Source organism: Carassius auratus, chromosome 25 (assembly GCF_003368295.1).
Source record: "Carassius auratus strain Wakin chromosome 25, ASM336829v1, whole genome shotgun sequence".
NCBI classification, from domain to species: Eukaryota; Metazoa; Chordata; class Actinopteri; order Cypriniformes; family Cyprinidae; genus Carassius; species Carassius auratus.
This window is the reverse complement of record NC_039267.1, coordinates 10,381,150-10,397,936: the sequence shown is the minus strand read 5'-3', so window position 1 is coordinate 10,397,936 and position 16,787 is coordinate 10,381,150. Positions and strand designations below refer to the sequence as shown.

Genomic DNA, 16,787 nt, shown 5'->3' with positions numbered 1-16,787 from the left:
CATTTTTGTCACAATTAAAGGGATGGATCACCCAAAAGTATCCTATCGAATCGGGTCCAGGCAAAAGTCCTGCTGAAGGCAGATCTGGAACGAAGGTCTTGTGGATTTGGAACGACATGGTGAGTTATTAATGAGAGAGTTTAGATTTTTGGGTGAAGCACATTTACCTGTTTTTTATTTATTTATTATTATTATTTTTTTTATGAAATATAAATATATGTACATAAAAATATAGTTTGTAGTTAATAAGACTTTGTAAAGTGTTATACTCATAAAAGCTGTATTTCTTTGATGATAACATTAGTAAGAACTGCAATATAGTGAAAAATACTACAATTTAAAATAACTTTTGTATTTGAATGTTTTTAAAAGTCATTTATTTCTGCGATGGAAAACCTGAATTTTCAGCAGCATTACTCTAGTCTTCAGTGTCATATGATCCTATAGAAATGATTTTAATATGCTGATTTTCTGCTCAAGAAACCCAAGAAAGAAAAGATTCCATCACACGTATGTCACTCAAATTAAATTTAGCTTATAAAATGTTTTTGACCTACAAAGTAATTCAGAACAGTGCCAAGTGATTTTTCAGAACTCGGTTGTCAAGCCATAGTCTCTTTCCCCTGACAACATGTTTAATTTCAAAGATTTTACCACTGGATGGCAACATAGAACAAAAATATCTCAGCCACGGACCAATCAAAAGCCAGGAAAGAGACATGGCTGAAACGGCTCCAGGAGGAAACATCTCTAGCAATTCTCCCAAAGACTTTAATAATCTGTGGCAGCCAGCAGATCTATTATTCATCGAGGTAAAAACGGATCATTAATAATAGGCAGTAAAGTGCAAAACAAAAACATCCTGAAGACAATTTTTTTTTTTAATTTTAAAAATATCCACTGCTGATACGTTACACTTTTACCATATATATTTTGCATAAAGAAATCTGACATAATAGAATCACAATATTAGTTACAATCTGCGTATAGAATATTTAACATTTCAACAACGTTTGTAGTGTAAAAACATTAAAACACAAACAAAATGCTATATATATTTATATATGTATAGAAAGAGATCCGTGTTTGCTGATGGGTACCACAGGAATAATCCAGGCCGGTATCTACAGAGAAACGGGCAGGTCGGGAAAAGTCGAGAATCGTGGGAAATGCACAGATCTCCGTTCAACAGGAGGCGGTTGGAAAGAAGTCTGCAGCTCAACCATTGATTCTGTGTGCTTGGAGTAGGAGGTCCTGTATCTAACGGCCACAGCGCGTTAGCCTCCGCACTGCAGGGCACTTCCTGTCCAGGAGCCTCTGTGGTTAGACCTGTTTAGCCTTGGACCCAATGAGCATCCTGGTGGGAGTCTGCTGTGGTTTCACAAAGGCCAGGGAAGGTCGCTGAAGTCCACAGGACCGCCGAGGCCAGCGTCGGCTTCGAGGAGGCTCATGATGACGGCCATGGCTGCCTCGTCATTACTGGGGCTGCTGGATCCGGGCTCTTCCATAATGTCAATACTGAGATGGGAGTTATCACCTGCAGGCGGAGAATGGATTAGTGTGTTTGCTTGAGAATATCACATGTGCTTCATTGAAGTGAGACGGTGTATTTCACTGTGTACTCACTCATTAAGGAGTTATTTGAATATGGGTATCCTATCGAATCGGGTCCAGGCAAAAGTCCTGCTGAAGGCAGATCTGGAGTTCCACCATTCTGAATCTAAAAAGATAAAAATGTTACAACATAACAAAACTGTAACGTAAAAGAGTCAAAAGGAACGAGACCTAACCATTTTTTTTATGCACCGGTCAATTTTTAGATTTGGGGCTATTCGTTTAAAGAAATATATATACTGTTTCTGACTTATGAAAGAAAACATTCAAAAAATATATATTTGAATGTAAGATTTAGATTTTATTTTTCTAGAAATATTTGCAAATTAGATATAGATAAGTCTGAGAACATAACATTTTAGAAAATCTGGAATACCAAAATAATGATAATATATAATATTAAAAGTTTATTTATTTATTTTTTACCTTATCCACATGGGGAGTCTTGCCTTAAAGGAATAGTTCAACCAAAAACTTTAATTTTCAGCAAATTTCTGTGTTCATTTTTCACTATTGCATTATAATTTGCACAAGGCATTATAATTTTAAATTTCTCCAAATCTGTTCTGATGAGGAAGCAGACTCATCTACATCTTGGATGGTCTGAGGGCAAGTACGTTTTCAGCCCATTTCCTTTTTTGGGTGAACTACTCCTCCAACTGTAGATGTAAATGAGTGAAGAGTGATTCTCTCACCTTCTTTCCCCCTGGAGAGCAGGTGTCAGGTGGGGGCGTGGCAGTGATGTTTAAAGGACTGGAGCCACAGCTTGAAGGGGAGGAGCCTCGAATCCTGGGGGCAGGACATCATTTTAGAATCAAATATTTTTGTGAATGATATTGAAGTGTAGCCTATATGTGCCGGATGCTGCACTTACCTCTGAATCTCCATCACTTCCTCAGCTATCATGCGTCCAATCTTGCCAGCTCCGGCTCTAGTCCCTCCTGGAATACCAGGAACCGTCTGAAGAGGACGTTTCCCCCCTCCTGTCAGAAACACACACACATATAAATGTAAAACCAAAACCAAATCTGAGATCTGTAAGAGAAACTGCTGAGCAGGAATCTGATCTGACCGTCTCCTGATGTTAAAACGCTGTCCATGCTCTGAGGGGACGAGGCTGTCTGTGAATAACTAGGATCTGCTTCCTCCAGCATACTGCCCCTGAAACAACAGCATTCTGCGTTACCATCTAATTCAGAGAAAAACAACTCTGACATAAAGGAATGTGTCATTTCAGAGTTAAAAACTGGCAGGATCGGAAATGATGGTTTATGTAATACTTAAACAATACTGTTTAATAAATAATAATAACAACAACAACATTATTCTTTACATCATTATCATTATTAACACACATCATATACAAACACAGTATTAATAGTATCTAAAAAATAATTCACGTATTACGATACTAACAACTAATACTATTAAATTAAATGAGAACATTATTAAATGTGTTCTTATTATTGTAATATTCCATTTACTTTAATAAAATAATAATACTATAAAACTATTCACTATAATACAATTTAACGTGTGTGTGTGTGTGTGTGTATTAATTTTATAATCATTTATATAATTTAATTTATAAAATTATACATGTTATACAAAATGAATAAATTTTATTTTTTCATAATTTATAATAAAAAAATATATTTTTCAACATTGTCATCAGAAATGCTGTTTTTAAAGTAAATGTCACTTTAGAATCATATGCACACTAATTAATTGTGTACAGTAACAAAGTAAATGCGCTCAGTTTCAAGTTTTTAAAGTAGTGTATGAAAGGCAAATTTATATGATCATGTTGATTTCATTATTTCGATTGAGCACAACCGTACTGTGACGTGACACTTACGAGACCACAGTGTTTGTAGAGACGATATATTCCACCTCTTTAGTCCAGGGGTTCATGAAGCTGAACCAGCGGCTCCTCAGAGTGATGAAAGAGCCGTCCTTTATCTTGAATTTGTAACAGTTTGTATTAATCTTTTCTCTCATCTGTAGCACTGAAGCAAAAAAGCAAATGAGCATTTATTACAAATGGCATTATAACAGTAAAGTACTTTTTGAACCTTCATTTCCAAACAGTATGAGTAAGGTGATCGAGCCAATAAAACAGAAACCTTGTCTGTGGCACTCGGCGAGGTGACCGATGTCATCCTGATGAAAATACTCATAAAATGACGTTCCTAGAAGCTCCTGAGGCAAGTACGCCAGGATAGCTGTCGCCCTAAACAGAAACAATGAATTGTGGTGATCAACTAATGGATCAAATGAGATGCTAATTCACTGACATGAACTGAAATCAATACTTGTAGACCCTTGAGGTTTCTGACAGTTCAAATCTCATTTTAGTGAGTTATCAAATCTGCTCACCCCACACATTATTAATGCTCTTTTGAACCTTAGAAGTGCATAGCAAATTTGATCTGGTGCCCTATAAAAGATCCTCACAAATGGATGATTCTTGTAGCTGATGTAAGATGGATCTAAAAGCACCTTCTCACCTCTGGTCGACGAAAACAAACTTGCCATCGATCGCGTGGCGGGAGACGTATTCAGTGGGTTTAACGCGGATGTCGCCGTTCATGGGCTGGGGGATGATATGTGGGTGTAGGCGGCCGATGGCCACTAGACAGCTGAGGTTGCAGCCCTCATTATCAGGTTCATTATCCTCGTCTAAACCCATCTTGGTGGGCGGCCAGCTTTTCAGGTAGCCAGTGCTATGGATGGTACAGAAACTCTTGCGGTCTGCTGGAGAGAGAGGGAAAGATTTATCCACCAGCCTCTGAAGCAAAAAAGCCATAAGAGATCACAAAATAATGGAAAAACAGCAAATAGCAGGTATATTTTATTAATAAATATACTCTGTATATGGAATATATTATTAAACTAATTCATATATAACCCCATTTAATAAATTTAAAAAAAAATACATAAATTTAATAATTCAATCATTTAGAATTTAATAATTCTAATATTATTTTAAAAAATATTATTTTTACATGTTAAACATATGCATTTTTACAAATATTATCTTTCTCGTTCTCATTTACACATTTTCATTACTTAATAACAAATTATATTTTATAATATAACAGCCTCTTAAGAAACAAAGTTATTTGTGAACACAAAAAAAATATTATATATACACACACACACACACACACAAAAACCCTAATCTTTTTTTAAATAGATTTAATCTTAAAATTTTACGTTTAATAATTTATTTATAATTTAAGAATTATAAAATAAGATATTATTACATTAATTTATTATTAATTAATTATTACATTAATCTATACACGTACACACTGATTTTTTTATTTTAAAAATAAAGATATATATTTAGTTTATATACACACACAGACACGCATTCATTTATTTTAATATATATATTTTTTTTTACTCTGTTTACTGTATTCAGAGTCTTTTATCCAATGCAAACTACCTTCAAAGTGAGCGATACCTTTCTTTTTAGAGCAAGTTGAGGGGAAGTCCTTGTCCTCCATCTTGACAGACTGACGGTTGCATTTCATTCTACAGAAGAAAGACCGCCGGGCCCCTGAACACAGTCTTGAGGGGCCGGGAGTGATGTCAGTCTTCACTGGCAGACCAGCTTCAGAGAGAACTCAACATCAGTTCAACTGACTTTGGCTTAAAGGTGAGTAAAAACATTTATAAAAACAAACTTTACTTTTGGCATCGATGAGTCGTTCCCGTGGAGCCGTGTCTGACGATGACAGCTGCTCTTTAACTTTGGCAATGTCTTTTGGATGCAGGTAATCAAACAAACTCTGGCCAATCAGATCATTCTGATGGTTCAAAAGAAAACAATCGGCATTAACGCCAAAGCCTTTACTGTACCGGAGCATGGAGATCACTGTCAAGAAATTATACCTGAGTGTAGTTGAGAATTTTATAGACCGACTCCGAGACGAACAGAATCTTTCCACGATCGCAACCAACTACAAAGAGGAAGCCATCGGCAGCCTGCGGAGAGAGAGGCAAGGAGGGTTTTTAAAACAGATCCTAAAAGTTTTCCACAAGATAAAAATCTCAAAAGCCTCGGGGTTGAGATTTTAAACACACCCTTAAAATCAAGTGCTTTAATTCATCATCTGACAAGAATGCTGGCTTATAGTTAGCTTCGGTGTATGGGTTGGCGGCGCCTACAAGAAAAAGAGAGAAAGAGAAAAGCCAAGCATAGTTAAATGTGGAAAAAGTTTGGTTTTAGACTCATACTGAGCTCGATCAAATGCTTTTTGGCCTGTGCTGTGGCAGAAAGCTCTCACCTCGTAATGTCTTCATGTGTTGGACGGCCATGCGCAGTACAGTGAGTTTGTCCAGCTTGCGAGACATGGCATTGCAAGTGGGGACTAACGAAGCCAACTCGTCTATAAAACTGTTCATTTTATCCCTGCGTCTCTTCTCTATCTGACTGTGAGCCTCCCTAAAAACATAAGACAACACAAAATAGTTAGTTGGAAACATACAAGCAACACCTCTTTTTCATGAAACATTAATTAAGCAGAGAAAAGTTTCATCTTCACCTTACCTGGCATTTTTTATCCGGCCCTGCTGGTCATCCCTGGATTTAGGAGAAAATATTTATATTTATCAGAGATTAATCATTCTTTGACTCATTGGTCTCTTTAGGTTTTAAAACTGCCTTTTTAAATATAACAGCACATAATTCAAATCCATTTACCTTCCCATTGTCTTATCTTTATCTGTGTCCATACTATCACTGTGAAAATCAAGAGAAAAACCACAGCAGTCGATAAAACAACCTTTTACAACAGTTTTCTAATTACATTATTTTTCACTTCCTATTAGTATGTAAAGTATATGTGAAAAATATTAGGAAACATTTCTACTCACTCAAACGAAAAGCCATCAATCCTGTGAAACAAAATATTAAATATATGCATTATTAAACAAAAATCTCAAAACAAATTAATAATTATAAATATTCTGAGATTCAAATTTTAAACTGCCTAATTTCCAAGTAATCAAAAAAACAAATCTCTAACTATTTAATGTGAATCTACTTGGATTGATGAAATGCATAACTGCTCAAACAATAGTCCATGAATACTATTCTACTACACTATCAGGAGTTCACGCACTGGTATTCGGTGGTGCTGCCCTTCCTCTTGCGGTTGTAGTCCATGCCCGTGGTGCCAATGGAACTGCTGATGAGATCTGCAGAACTCTGGGACATGAACTCATTCATTGTGGAGGAGATGTCCATTCTTTGGTCTGCCATTAGATCATCTTAACACGGGCAAAAAAAAAAAATCTAATTCAAGAATAGTTCTTTAAAATGGCTACAATATGCTGCATTATATCAGTGTGTGTATAGAGTAGAAAACATGCTCACCACACAGATTCAGTCAAGCAGCTGTTCAATGTGTGTCCTTTCACATGTGACAAGATCCTGTGGACAAAAATAAAACTGCATTTATAACAAACAAATCAAAGTTTCATAGAGACATTCCAGTTGAGGTTATGAGAAGTTAAAGTTACAACTAAGTCAATATTCATAAATAGAAAAAAAAAACTTTATTTAGTCCGTGAACCATTTTTAACCAAATGGATCAACCCTTTATTGGACCCCATTAGTTTTGATGTATAATACAATACATTTTTATTTCTATAGCATTTCTAAAACAACTTCCACTGATCCAAGTGCTTTCCAGAACCTTAAACTCAATTCTAAAGTTTACAGGCCACCAGTAAAGAGAGACTAAAACTGGGGTGATAGTCCTCCTTCTTTGTACAAATCAGAAGCTTGGCGAAAAGATGGAGATCAATTGGAGGATGGATCAATTGGGATATATATATATAGCTAGGTATCATCAGCATACAGATGATGCTAAATATTGTGTTTATTTTGCCTAATGGGCAAATTTACAATGAAAATAAAATAGGCCCAAGAATAGAACCCTGTGGCACACCGCTGTTTAATTTAATCAATGCAGAACACAAATTAGAAGATCTATCCTTTAAACATCTAGAGTCAACTGCCAATATTGTTATGGAGGCCAGATTCTGTAATATGAAGGGTCCTAAACCTGACTGGGACCATCTGTTAGAGCATTCACAACTAAATATGGAACAAATTGTGCTAAAATGTCCTTCTCGAAAATATATTTTCATTTTAATATAGGTCATTAATTACTTACAACTGTATAATTTAAATTAGTTTTGTATGGTAAGTGGTTAAAATAAACAGGTACATTTCCATTGACTAAAATGCTATTATAAAGAGTTCAAACAGTAGCACATAAAACATCAAACAAATTTAACAGCAGCCAAGGAGGTATTGAGAGAGAGAGAGAGAGAGAGAGAGAGAGAGAGAGAGAGAGTAAAAAAGAGAGATATTCTACCGAATACAGAAAGTCATGCAGGTTTAGACTAAAGTAAGTGATGACAGTATTTTCTTTTTTGGGTGAATGATTTCTTTAAGTTAATAGGTAACTTGAGCTTCCTCATTATCTACAAACAAACTGACAAAGAAAAAAAATCTCTCTCATACTCCCACAAACCCTCACATACACACGGAGGAAACGGTGAGCTTCATCAATGACCTGCTCTGGTTGCCAGGAAACCCTTGGAAAGCTCACAATCTAGGCCACATTTATTACATAAATGCAACTGGCAGAATGAAAGGGCCGGAAGACCCATTTGCTCTCGCCGTAAATGAAACAGGAGTCCCCTGTGTTCAAATGGGATTTTCTGCCAAAATAAAAAGTGCATTTGCAGACCCAGCCATTGAAATGCCTACGCAGGAGCAACAGTGCAGTTATAAGTGTGATGCATACATTATTTTTCAAATTCACATAGTTAAACAAAAGGTTTTATTCTCATAGGCTCACCGCCATTACTCCACCCCATCTCCAAATGATCTATTCTTGAGTGCGTGGGCTTGCCTTAACAGACTGCCGAAGATAAAGAAAAAGAGGAAGAAGCGACAAGCAAAAAAAAAAAAAAAAATAGAAGTAGGTCATCTCAGTTTATTTGAATTCAAGGGGATTTCATTATGGTGAAAGCCAAACATGCAAATCAAACCTCTCTTCATGGCAACATGATTATAATGTCACATTTAAAGACCTACCTGTATTACTCATCCCAATTACAAGCCTCAATTCACGTTGTTACAGACCAATTCAGGAGAAACATGACGTGTGGATGAACTTAGAAAGTCCAGACGAGGTTTAAGGAAAAAAAACAAATTCTGGAAATGAGTGCTGATGAACGCCCTAACGATGAGTGTTTGATGCTGTCCTTTAGGAATGCAGTTACTTCAACTGAACACCACACACCCGTCTTACAATATGGAAGCAGCACTTACATATAACTTGTTGAACTTGTCACGACTAAAAGCAAACTGTCTTTTAAGGTAGGTATAGTATTTTTCACAAATGTAAAGCTGGAGCAAGTCACATGCATAGTAATATTTGGTGTTCAAATGTTAATTAATATATACTATTAACATTTTTAAATATTAGTATTTTAAATATTCAACATTTATTCTTATTGTATTAACAGTATATTTTAATAAGAAACATATGAAATAACATAAAAAATAGATAATGAAAAAATACAGAAATAAAAAATAAATTGTAAAAGGTATTTACAATAATAAATGATCAATTAATAATAATAAATTATATTTAATAAGAATATATAATTAAGAATAAATTAATTTCATTATTATAAATATTCACACTGTAATAAAAATGCCAAATTAAGCCTCACTACTGTGGCACCTTGTCACAAGTGGGTAAAATATGTTAGATGAATTATTTATTTTTAAATTGTAGAAATGTTCAAATGTTTTTGTAGTCAAGAGTTGAACACTGGTGCCTTACAGATACAGATTTTATCTTTCAAATATAAATCAGTGTTAAGAAATAAAGTAAAAACTAAGCCTGTCTGCCTTTCACAAGTGTTTTTCAATAAAAGTACATCCAGTTTTGGCTTTTTTCTTTTCCAAATTAATTTAGAGTTCCAGATTATATTTTCATTATGAAATAAGTGAAAAGTTGCGCTGAAAATTTACACGAAATTCAAAGAACACTGCTTCAGTGAAAGCAAGAACATCTGACCTTTTGCAAAAATTAGTTCTGGTAAGTGTCACAAATCAGCTTGCATTTGTTTGGTTGCCTGGTAATAGAGTATCATCTTAAATATTCCATGTTTAACGTGTCCGATTTTTTAATGCATTTTTGGACTTCATTGTATGCATATAGTCAGCTGTCTCTGGCTAGTACGCAGTCTGGTTAAAAAAAAGCCTTACTTGAATGGAGACTAACCTCACGCCCTTTATCTGTTTTTTCATAATGGCAACAAAACGGACATGGAGCATAACGACGTCACTGTAGCTCTGACTCAAACCATAGTGAGCTGCCTACCTAGAAAGCATCACTTGTCTGTCACGCAAGCATGCTGTCTAGATCGACAGCTCATACGGCTTCGAGACAAACCCAATATTTCTAAGGCGAACACAGAAGATATAAGGTAAACTGAAGTACCTTTTGAAGTGACCAACCCACACAGCAGGCTCGAGCACACTTGCACTCCCTCTATTCAATAATCTTAAAGGGGACGCGCACCATTAACCTCACATCGATAATGGGTGTGGGTTTGTGGCTACGCTGTGCTATGATTTATGACTTTCTAACTAAATCACTGACACTAATACTGTTTGTGTTGTGGTGGCAGCTGCATCGGTTCTAAGGTATTCAACCCTAGAAATGTCACGGACGCCCCTCCTACTGAAATCAATATGCGAGCGGACACAAAACCCGCACTTAATACATCGATAAGCAGAACGCGATACTTAGATCCGATGGTCAAACGTTAAATCGTCACACTTACCGGAGGAATAGCTAAACATCACAGTTTGTTTCGGTTGTTTGGCGTCCGGTCCGTGAGGAACTGTGACATAAACGGAATCAGTCTCTGACCTACTTTTCTTTCCTTCGTTCGTGTGACTGTCGGACCACTAACCTATATTTTCCACCAATAGGATCTTTGGATAAAAAGGTGCACTTTTTGTGGCCAATCAGAATGGCGCTTACATTTCGCGGCGGAATGATTGACACACGGAGTAGCCAATCAAACGGGGTTTCTCGCGATTCACTGACATGGCTGATGATCCCAGTAAGGGGTGGTTCTCAATCGCATGTTGCTGCATTGTGTCTATTGTACTTGCTCCTTTGAGAAATGGATGAGATTGTTGAACATCATTAGCTTAACCTGTAGATCTTTTGATTTCTTTGAGATGGATGCCGAGTTTACAATTGTGTTTATAACCTATCCGGATAAAAACAAAGAAGAGACAGTGGTAACGGAGACAATATCCAAGTGGAAAAATAAACTGCTAAAACCACAAAAGGAGAGGAAATGTAGAACAATGTTTTCATATATATATATATATATATATATATATATATATATATATATATATATATATATATATATATATATATATATATATATGGTGGCTGTTTGACTGTTTGAAATGTTCGCATTAATCAATTACTATAAATTTCTGGTGTTGCTATACATTTTGAGATTGTTTTTGAAAGAGAGAGAGAAATGTTTGAAAACCACCCAAAACCTTAGGTACTCTTTAACATTTAGCTGGTTCCTTTAAATGCATTATTCATGCAGCGATCGAGTCACACCACAGGAATATTTAAAATGAACTAACGAATGAAGACAAAATGGTAATTAGTAAGAAGATAAACATTTTAATGTACAGACTGATTTACTACGAAATCAATGAATAATTCTGAATAATTCTAAATAAATGAATGAATAATTATAATAAAAGTTATTAGCAATGAACAAAATTCAAAATTCATTATTATGATATATATATATATATATATACATATATATATACATATATATATATATATATATATATATATATATATATATATATATACATATATACGTATATATATATAAATTTATACATATATATATATATATATATATATATATATATATATATATATATATATATACGTACACACACACACACACGCACACACACACACACACACACACACACACATATATATATATATATATATATATATATATATATATATATATATATATATATAAAAGATACACTTATTTCTACATTAATTATAGTAAATTAGATATCACTAATTCAAACATAATAATAATAAGCAAATATAAAAGATCAGGCAATTTTAAATATATTGTCTAGATTGCGTAGACAGGTTTTTTTTCTGTTAGTTCAATAGAAACATACTCCACTATATACAGAGTACACAATATGTAGGAATATACTTTTGGTGTAGTTTAAATATATTTTTTTGCAACTGTGTAAGCTTTGCAAGTTTGACCATGTCTGAATTTAAATACAATAAAATATGGGCCATCTTAAAAAGATTATAGGTGTACAAGTATGTAAAAGTTGAGTATGTTCAATTCAAGTTTTTTCAATTCAAGTTTATTTGTATAGCGCTTTTTACAAAACAAATCGTTACAAAGCAACTTTACAGAAAATTATGTTTCTACAATATTTAGTAGTAGCTAGTAGTTTGTGCACATTTGACAGGATTTTAGAAAAACTAAAAAATTATAATAATACAAGACGTAGTATGTAAAATCAACCTTTAAAACTGATTTAATTTAATTCATCTTATATTACTTTTTCTCAATTGGTTTTCTGTGTCTCTCTTTAAATATAGAGTGTACTTCTCTTTTAGTTGTAAATTAAAAGCTATCAAGAATACGATAAAATCTCATACATGTGGCTTAGGTGGTCACATGTAAACAAACCCGTGACGTCATCCTCACGCGCCTCCTGTTATCAGACCGGATGTTTTCTTTTTTTGTTCCGCTAGTGATTGTAACCGTATTTGCTTACAAATATAGATTGTAGACGTTATCTGTAACCAGTATTGTGGTTTAACAGCTCACAATGTCTTTAAGTTACAGTGTAAAACATTAGCAAGCCGTTCATTCAACAAAACAGTCAGCCGGATGAATTCGCCTTAGTTAAACAGCTGAAAATAACAACATTTAGGTAAGTAAAGCGTAATGCAGTCGTGCCTATGTATTCAATCAAATTTCAGGAAACACATTGTATAATACTTATGTATTAGATGTATAATCGTTGTTGTAAAATGTAGTATTTTATACAAAATGTAAAAATATTATCTGTTAATGATGTCTTCATTATTTAATGAGTTTGAATAACTTAAGATTTTGATGGCAGCCATTGTTTAAAGATGTATATTTTGATAATGAATTGGAGTAAAACATATGGAAGCTTACTTTTACCATTAATTATGACTTTTCATCTCACAAATGTATTAATACTACTATTATACTATATATATATAAAACTTTGTAATTTTTGAGTTCAGTGCTTGTGTTGACTGCATAGACTGAGTGCACCATGGGCGCTGAACAGAGTGGAGATGCTGATCATAAACATTCAGACTTCAGCACTTCAGGTACTCAACATTATATTAATAATGCAATGTTTATTCTTGATGTGAGATATGTTACATGGAAATGAAATGCCTTTTTTATGTTGTAAATATTCTACCATTACCTGTTATTTAGTTCTGTTTTGTTGTTTCAGTTGTTCCCTCTCCAGTCAAGCATAGAGCCAAAATGGATGACATAGTGGTTGTTGCCCAAGGAACTCAGTCATTACGGAATATCCATAATGATCCAGATGTAATAAAACTGCAGGAAATTCCCACCTTTCAGCCTCTTCTGAAAGGTAATTAGCAGTCCAAATGCAAAAATGGTAATTAAATGGTTTATAATAGATCTGGGACTCGGTTGTGCTGTTATTTTTGATATAAAACAAAGTTACAGCTTTTGACTTTTTAGTGTGCTGTGACATCGACCAAGCTCTAAAGAGGACTTCTTTACTACATATTCATTATATTTTTACTTAAGTGATGTTTTCATTATTTAATGTATGTTTTAATAAGTCCTTAATGAAAATATATTTTGATGGCAGCCATTGTTCAAAGATGCATATTTTAATTATATAAACAAGAAATTCTGAGGAAAACAAGTCAGAATTGTAAGATTAAAAAGTTGCTATTACCTATATAAAGCTGATGGAAAAGCTGCTGTATGTGCAATTTAAATGTTTGCATACAACAATCAAATTTGGCCTCTGTTATTAATTTTTACCTTCAATATTATATTAATAGTCTAACTGACAGGGTTTCCTGTATAGTTTACAGCATTAATTGAGAGAATGTTTTCCTGACAACTATCCAAATTGTTTAACATTTAAAGAACAAATCATTCTGGGGAAACATGCATAGTAAACTTATAAAGCTGCAGTGCCCAACAGAAAAGGGAAAACACTCGTACATTTCTGCTGACCGATGAAGGCTGTAATATTAAGGTTATCCACTAGATAGGATAAGAAATATTTTAAGCCTTCTATTTCTCATATGTTTTTGCAATCCATTAGAATAGAAAACAAATGCATCGATTAGAATCGTTTTGTGGAACCTGTGTCAATATCCACCAGTAGTTCAGAATGTTATGAATCTCGATTTGAGCCTAATGCCAGTGTCATTCTCTCAGGCGTGCTCAGTGGACAAACCTCTCCGTGCACTATCTGTTTAGAAAAGCTGGATTCAGCACAGGTACTGCAGCTGTGTGTCCGATATCAGAATCATCTACACCAGTGTGCGGAAGCTGTTGCCTTTGACCAGAACGCTCTGGTCAAGAGGATCAAAGAGGTATTCACCATCATTTCTATTGAATTTTACGGTTTCGGCAAGCCAGCTGTGAATGCTGACCTGTTTTTTTTTTTTTTTTTGTCAGATGGATCTGTCAGTGGAGGTGTTATTCAGCATCATGCAGGAAAGGCAAAAGCGGTATGCCAAGTACGCCGAGCAGATCCAGAAGGTCAATGAGATGTCAATGATTCTGAGACGTATTCAGATGGGCATCGACCAGACGATGCCGCTGATGGAGCGTCTCAACAATCTGCTGCCCGAGAGCGAGCGCCTTGAGCACTTTAGCATGAAACCTGACGGAGAAATCAAATAGAGTTTGACAACAGTTGTTAAAAAGTTAATAGAACTAATTGACTTTTGCTTTATAGAGACCTACCTGAGGTCATGTCTGGTTGTTACCTAACTTTGCACTCTGAAAGGCTTTTTGTGTGCCTGGATCAGGTGTTATCTTGCATAAAACAGGTTACATGGTACAAATTGAAAAAGGTTAACACCTAAATGGTGTATGCATGTATATATATTTACTTAAAAGACATAATTGAGTGGTTTTAAAGGGCATGATTCTGCCTCTGGAATTGAAAATGTTATTTAATGAGATGTCATTCATGCATATGATGCTTTTGCACTTGAGAGGCTTTTTGTAGACTAGTGTCATTAAAGTTGTTGGCATTAAATCCTTTATACATACACTGTGTGATTTATAGAAGAATAGTATGGTAGGAATGCTTTATTAACAAGTCACTGACGATTATCTTAAAGTAATAGCTCACATAAAAATTTAATTTTTATTAAAATTTGCTCACCCTTAAACACATGCAGATGATTTAGTTTTTTCAGTGAAACAGATGTGGAGAAATTTAGTATTACTTACTCAACAATGGTGCGTCTGCAGTGAATGGGTGCCGTCAGAATGAGTGTCCAAACAGCTGAACATGACTCCAGTCCATAAATTAATGTCTTGTATCAAGCAACAAACTGCCTGTTTGTAAGAAACATATCTAAATTTGAAAGGATAGTTCACATTTAAAAAAAAAACCTAACATTAATTACTCACCCTCGTGTTTTTCCGAGAGCTTTCTGGCCCTGCATAGACAGTAAGGGTACCACCATGATCAAGGCACAGAAACGTAGTAAGGACATTGTTAAAATGGTCCATGTGACATCAGTGGCTCTACTGTAACTTATGAATTTAATACTTTTTGTGTGAAAAAAACAAACTAATGACTTTATTCTATAATTATTCTTTCACAATATGTGCGTGTTTTCCTCTGAATGTAAACGACTCACACATGCTTTGTTTACATGCGGACTTACTTAAAGCACTACTAATTTATTTATATGTAAAACATTTTAAAATACACTTTCAAAAATATAATAACGTTTAAAATAAGAATAAAGTAGCATTCGCCCTTTTTTGCTCCGAGATAGAAGCACATCAAACCTGCTTACTATAAAAAGTTCACTCTCCGTTCCAATAGATGGCGACCAAAGATCATCTTAACACAGACTACAGAATGGGAGGAAATCTGGACAACAAAACAGCACCCGCGCCGCGGCCTTGAATTGTTTAGCTAAACGGCCCTAAACCGTTTCCCATTCATTCTCAATGGTAGTGCTAAACCACTACGGATGTAATATACTTTCGGCCGCTAGCGCTCTCGTGGCGCTCTTCCGGTTTTGGGCACCGCGGGAAGTTTGAATTCGCAGAAGAAGGAGAAGAAGAAAACACACAACAGCGATCGCCTCCGTTGTTAAATTCAACGCATTCTCAAGCGTCTATCAAAGGTAAGATACTTTACGTGATATCAGCTGACGTTTCGTTACCGTTAATGATGAAATCACGTTGGTAAACTTTGCTCGTTTCTAAACGGTTTACTATAGTTCAGCCTAGATATATTTGTTTGCAAATTATGAATGAACATAGCCATGATTTACGTTTCTGTGTATTGTTTGTCATCATTAACATGTCATCTGTTGATTACAAGTTGAATTATGAATGAAGTAAACGTTATTTTCACTTTTGTGATGAGATTACATGTATTCCACAGTTCAGAAATGTTTTCTGACTATGGTTTTACTATAGTAACCATGATTTAGCCATGTTATTTTAGTAGAATCACAACAATAAATGTACTATTGTTGTTATTGAATTGGCATTATATTTACAGGACAGTCATGAGACTTTAAATGAATATCAGTCTGCCAAGAACAGCAAGATTACTATAGTTTTACAATTAAACTGAATACAATCTTACAGGATTTAAAAACTTTTATTTGTGAATATCATACAGTCCCAATGCTTACACACACACAGACACACACACACACACACACACATATATATATATATCTATATATATATATATAATATTATGTGCTTCAATTTAA

The 16,787-nt window shown here is 34.6% G+C and overlaps 2 protein-coding genes across 6 annotated transcripts; one reads left to right on the top strand and one right to left on the bottom strand.

The window, feature by feature from the left end:
- Window positions 1-862: 862 nt before the first annotated feature.
- Window positions 863-10,648, bottom strand: LOC113043233 (aryl hydrocarbon receptor nuclear translocator-like protein 1). 3 transcript variants are annotated; one of them, XM_026202471.1, is made up of 19 exons: window positions 10,507-10,648; window positions 7,004-7,060; window positions 6,750-6,897; window positions 6,502-6,522; window positions 6,329-6,367; window positions 6,176-6,208; window positions 5,913-6,070; window positions 5,710-5,789; window positions 5,518-5,610; window positions 5,315-5,432; window positions 5,087-5,236; window positions 4,125-4,371; window positions 3,741-3,847; window positions 3,473-3,623; window positions 2,687-2,775; window positions 2,489-2,597; window positions 2,310-2,403; window positions 1,627-1,720; window positions 863-1,537 (listed from the first exon to the last, which is right to left on the bottom strand). In XM_026202471.1, the coding sequence occupies exons 3-19, from the start codon at window positions 6,887-6,889 to the stop codon at window positions 1,380-1,382; spliced, it is 1,881 nt and encodes a 626-aa protein (XP_026058256.1). In that variant the 5' UTR covers window positions 6,890-6,897; window positions 7,004-7,060; window positions 10,507-10,648; the 3' UTR covers window positions 863-1,379. The 3 variants fall into 3 exon arrangements, with proteins under 3 accessions (XP_026058256.1, XP_026058258.1, XP_026058257.1); XM_026202473.1 differs by having other exon boundaries at window positions 4,125-4,368; XM_026202472.1 differs by lacking the exon at window positions 10,507-10,648 and adding an exon at window positions 10,161-10,439.
- A 1,823-nt stretch (window positions 10,649-12,471) lies between these two features.
- LOC113043236 (BLOC-1-related complex subunit 5-like) lies at window positions 12,472-15,143 on the top strand. Of its 3 annotated transcripts, none has more exons than XM_026202482.1 (5): window positions 12,472-12,703; window positions 13,047-13,136; window positions 13,268-13,411; window positions 14,242-14,399; window positions 14,485-15,143. In XM_026202482.1, the coding sequence occupies exons 2-5, from the start codon at window positions 13,079-13,081 to the stop codon at window positions 14,710-14,712; spliced, it is 588 nt and encodes a 195-aa protein (XP_026058267.1). In that variant the 5' UTR covers window positions 12,472-12,703; window positions 13,047-13,078; the 3' UTR covers window positions 14,713-15,143. The 3 variants fall into 3 exon arrangements, with proteins under 3 accessions (XP_026058267.1, XP_026058268.1, XP_026058266.1); XM_026202483.1 differs by having other exon boundaries at window positions 13,067-13,136; window positions 14,485-15,142; XM_026202481.1 differs by having other exon boundaries at window positions 12,473-12,703; window positions 13,042-13,136; window positions 14,485-15,141.
- Window positions 15,144-16,787: the final 1,644 nt, after the last annotated feature.

Excerpts from the sequence above, each read along its gene's own strand:
- LOC113043236 (XM_026202482.1), top strand. The coding sequence starts at position 13,079 with ATGGGCGCTGAACAGAGTGGAGATGCTGATCATAAACATTCAGACTTC. Across the intron at positions 13,137-13,267 it reads TTCAGACTTCAGCACTTCAG|TTGTTCCCTCTCCAGTCAAG; the intron begins GTACTCAACATT and ends TTGTTGTTTCAG. Across the intron at positions 13,412-14,241 it reads CTTTCAGCCTCTTCTGAAAG|GCGTGCTCAGTGGACAAACC; the intron begins GTAATTAGCAGT and ends TCATTCTCTCAG.
- LOC113043233 (XM_026202471.1), bottom strand. The coding sequence starts at position 6,889 with ATGGCAGACCAAAGAATGGACATCTCCTCCACAATGAATGAGTTCATG. Across the intron at positions 6,523-6,749 it reads GGCAGCACCACCGAATACCA|GATTGATGGCTTTTCGTTTG; the intron begins GTGCGTGAACTC and ends TTTGTTTCACAG. Across the intron at positions 4,372-5,086 it reads AACTTGCTCTAAAAAGAAAG|CAGACCGCAAGAGTTTCTGT; the intron begins GTATCGCTCACT and ends CTCTCTCTCCAG.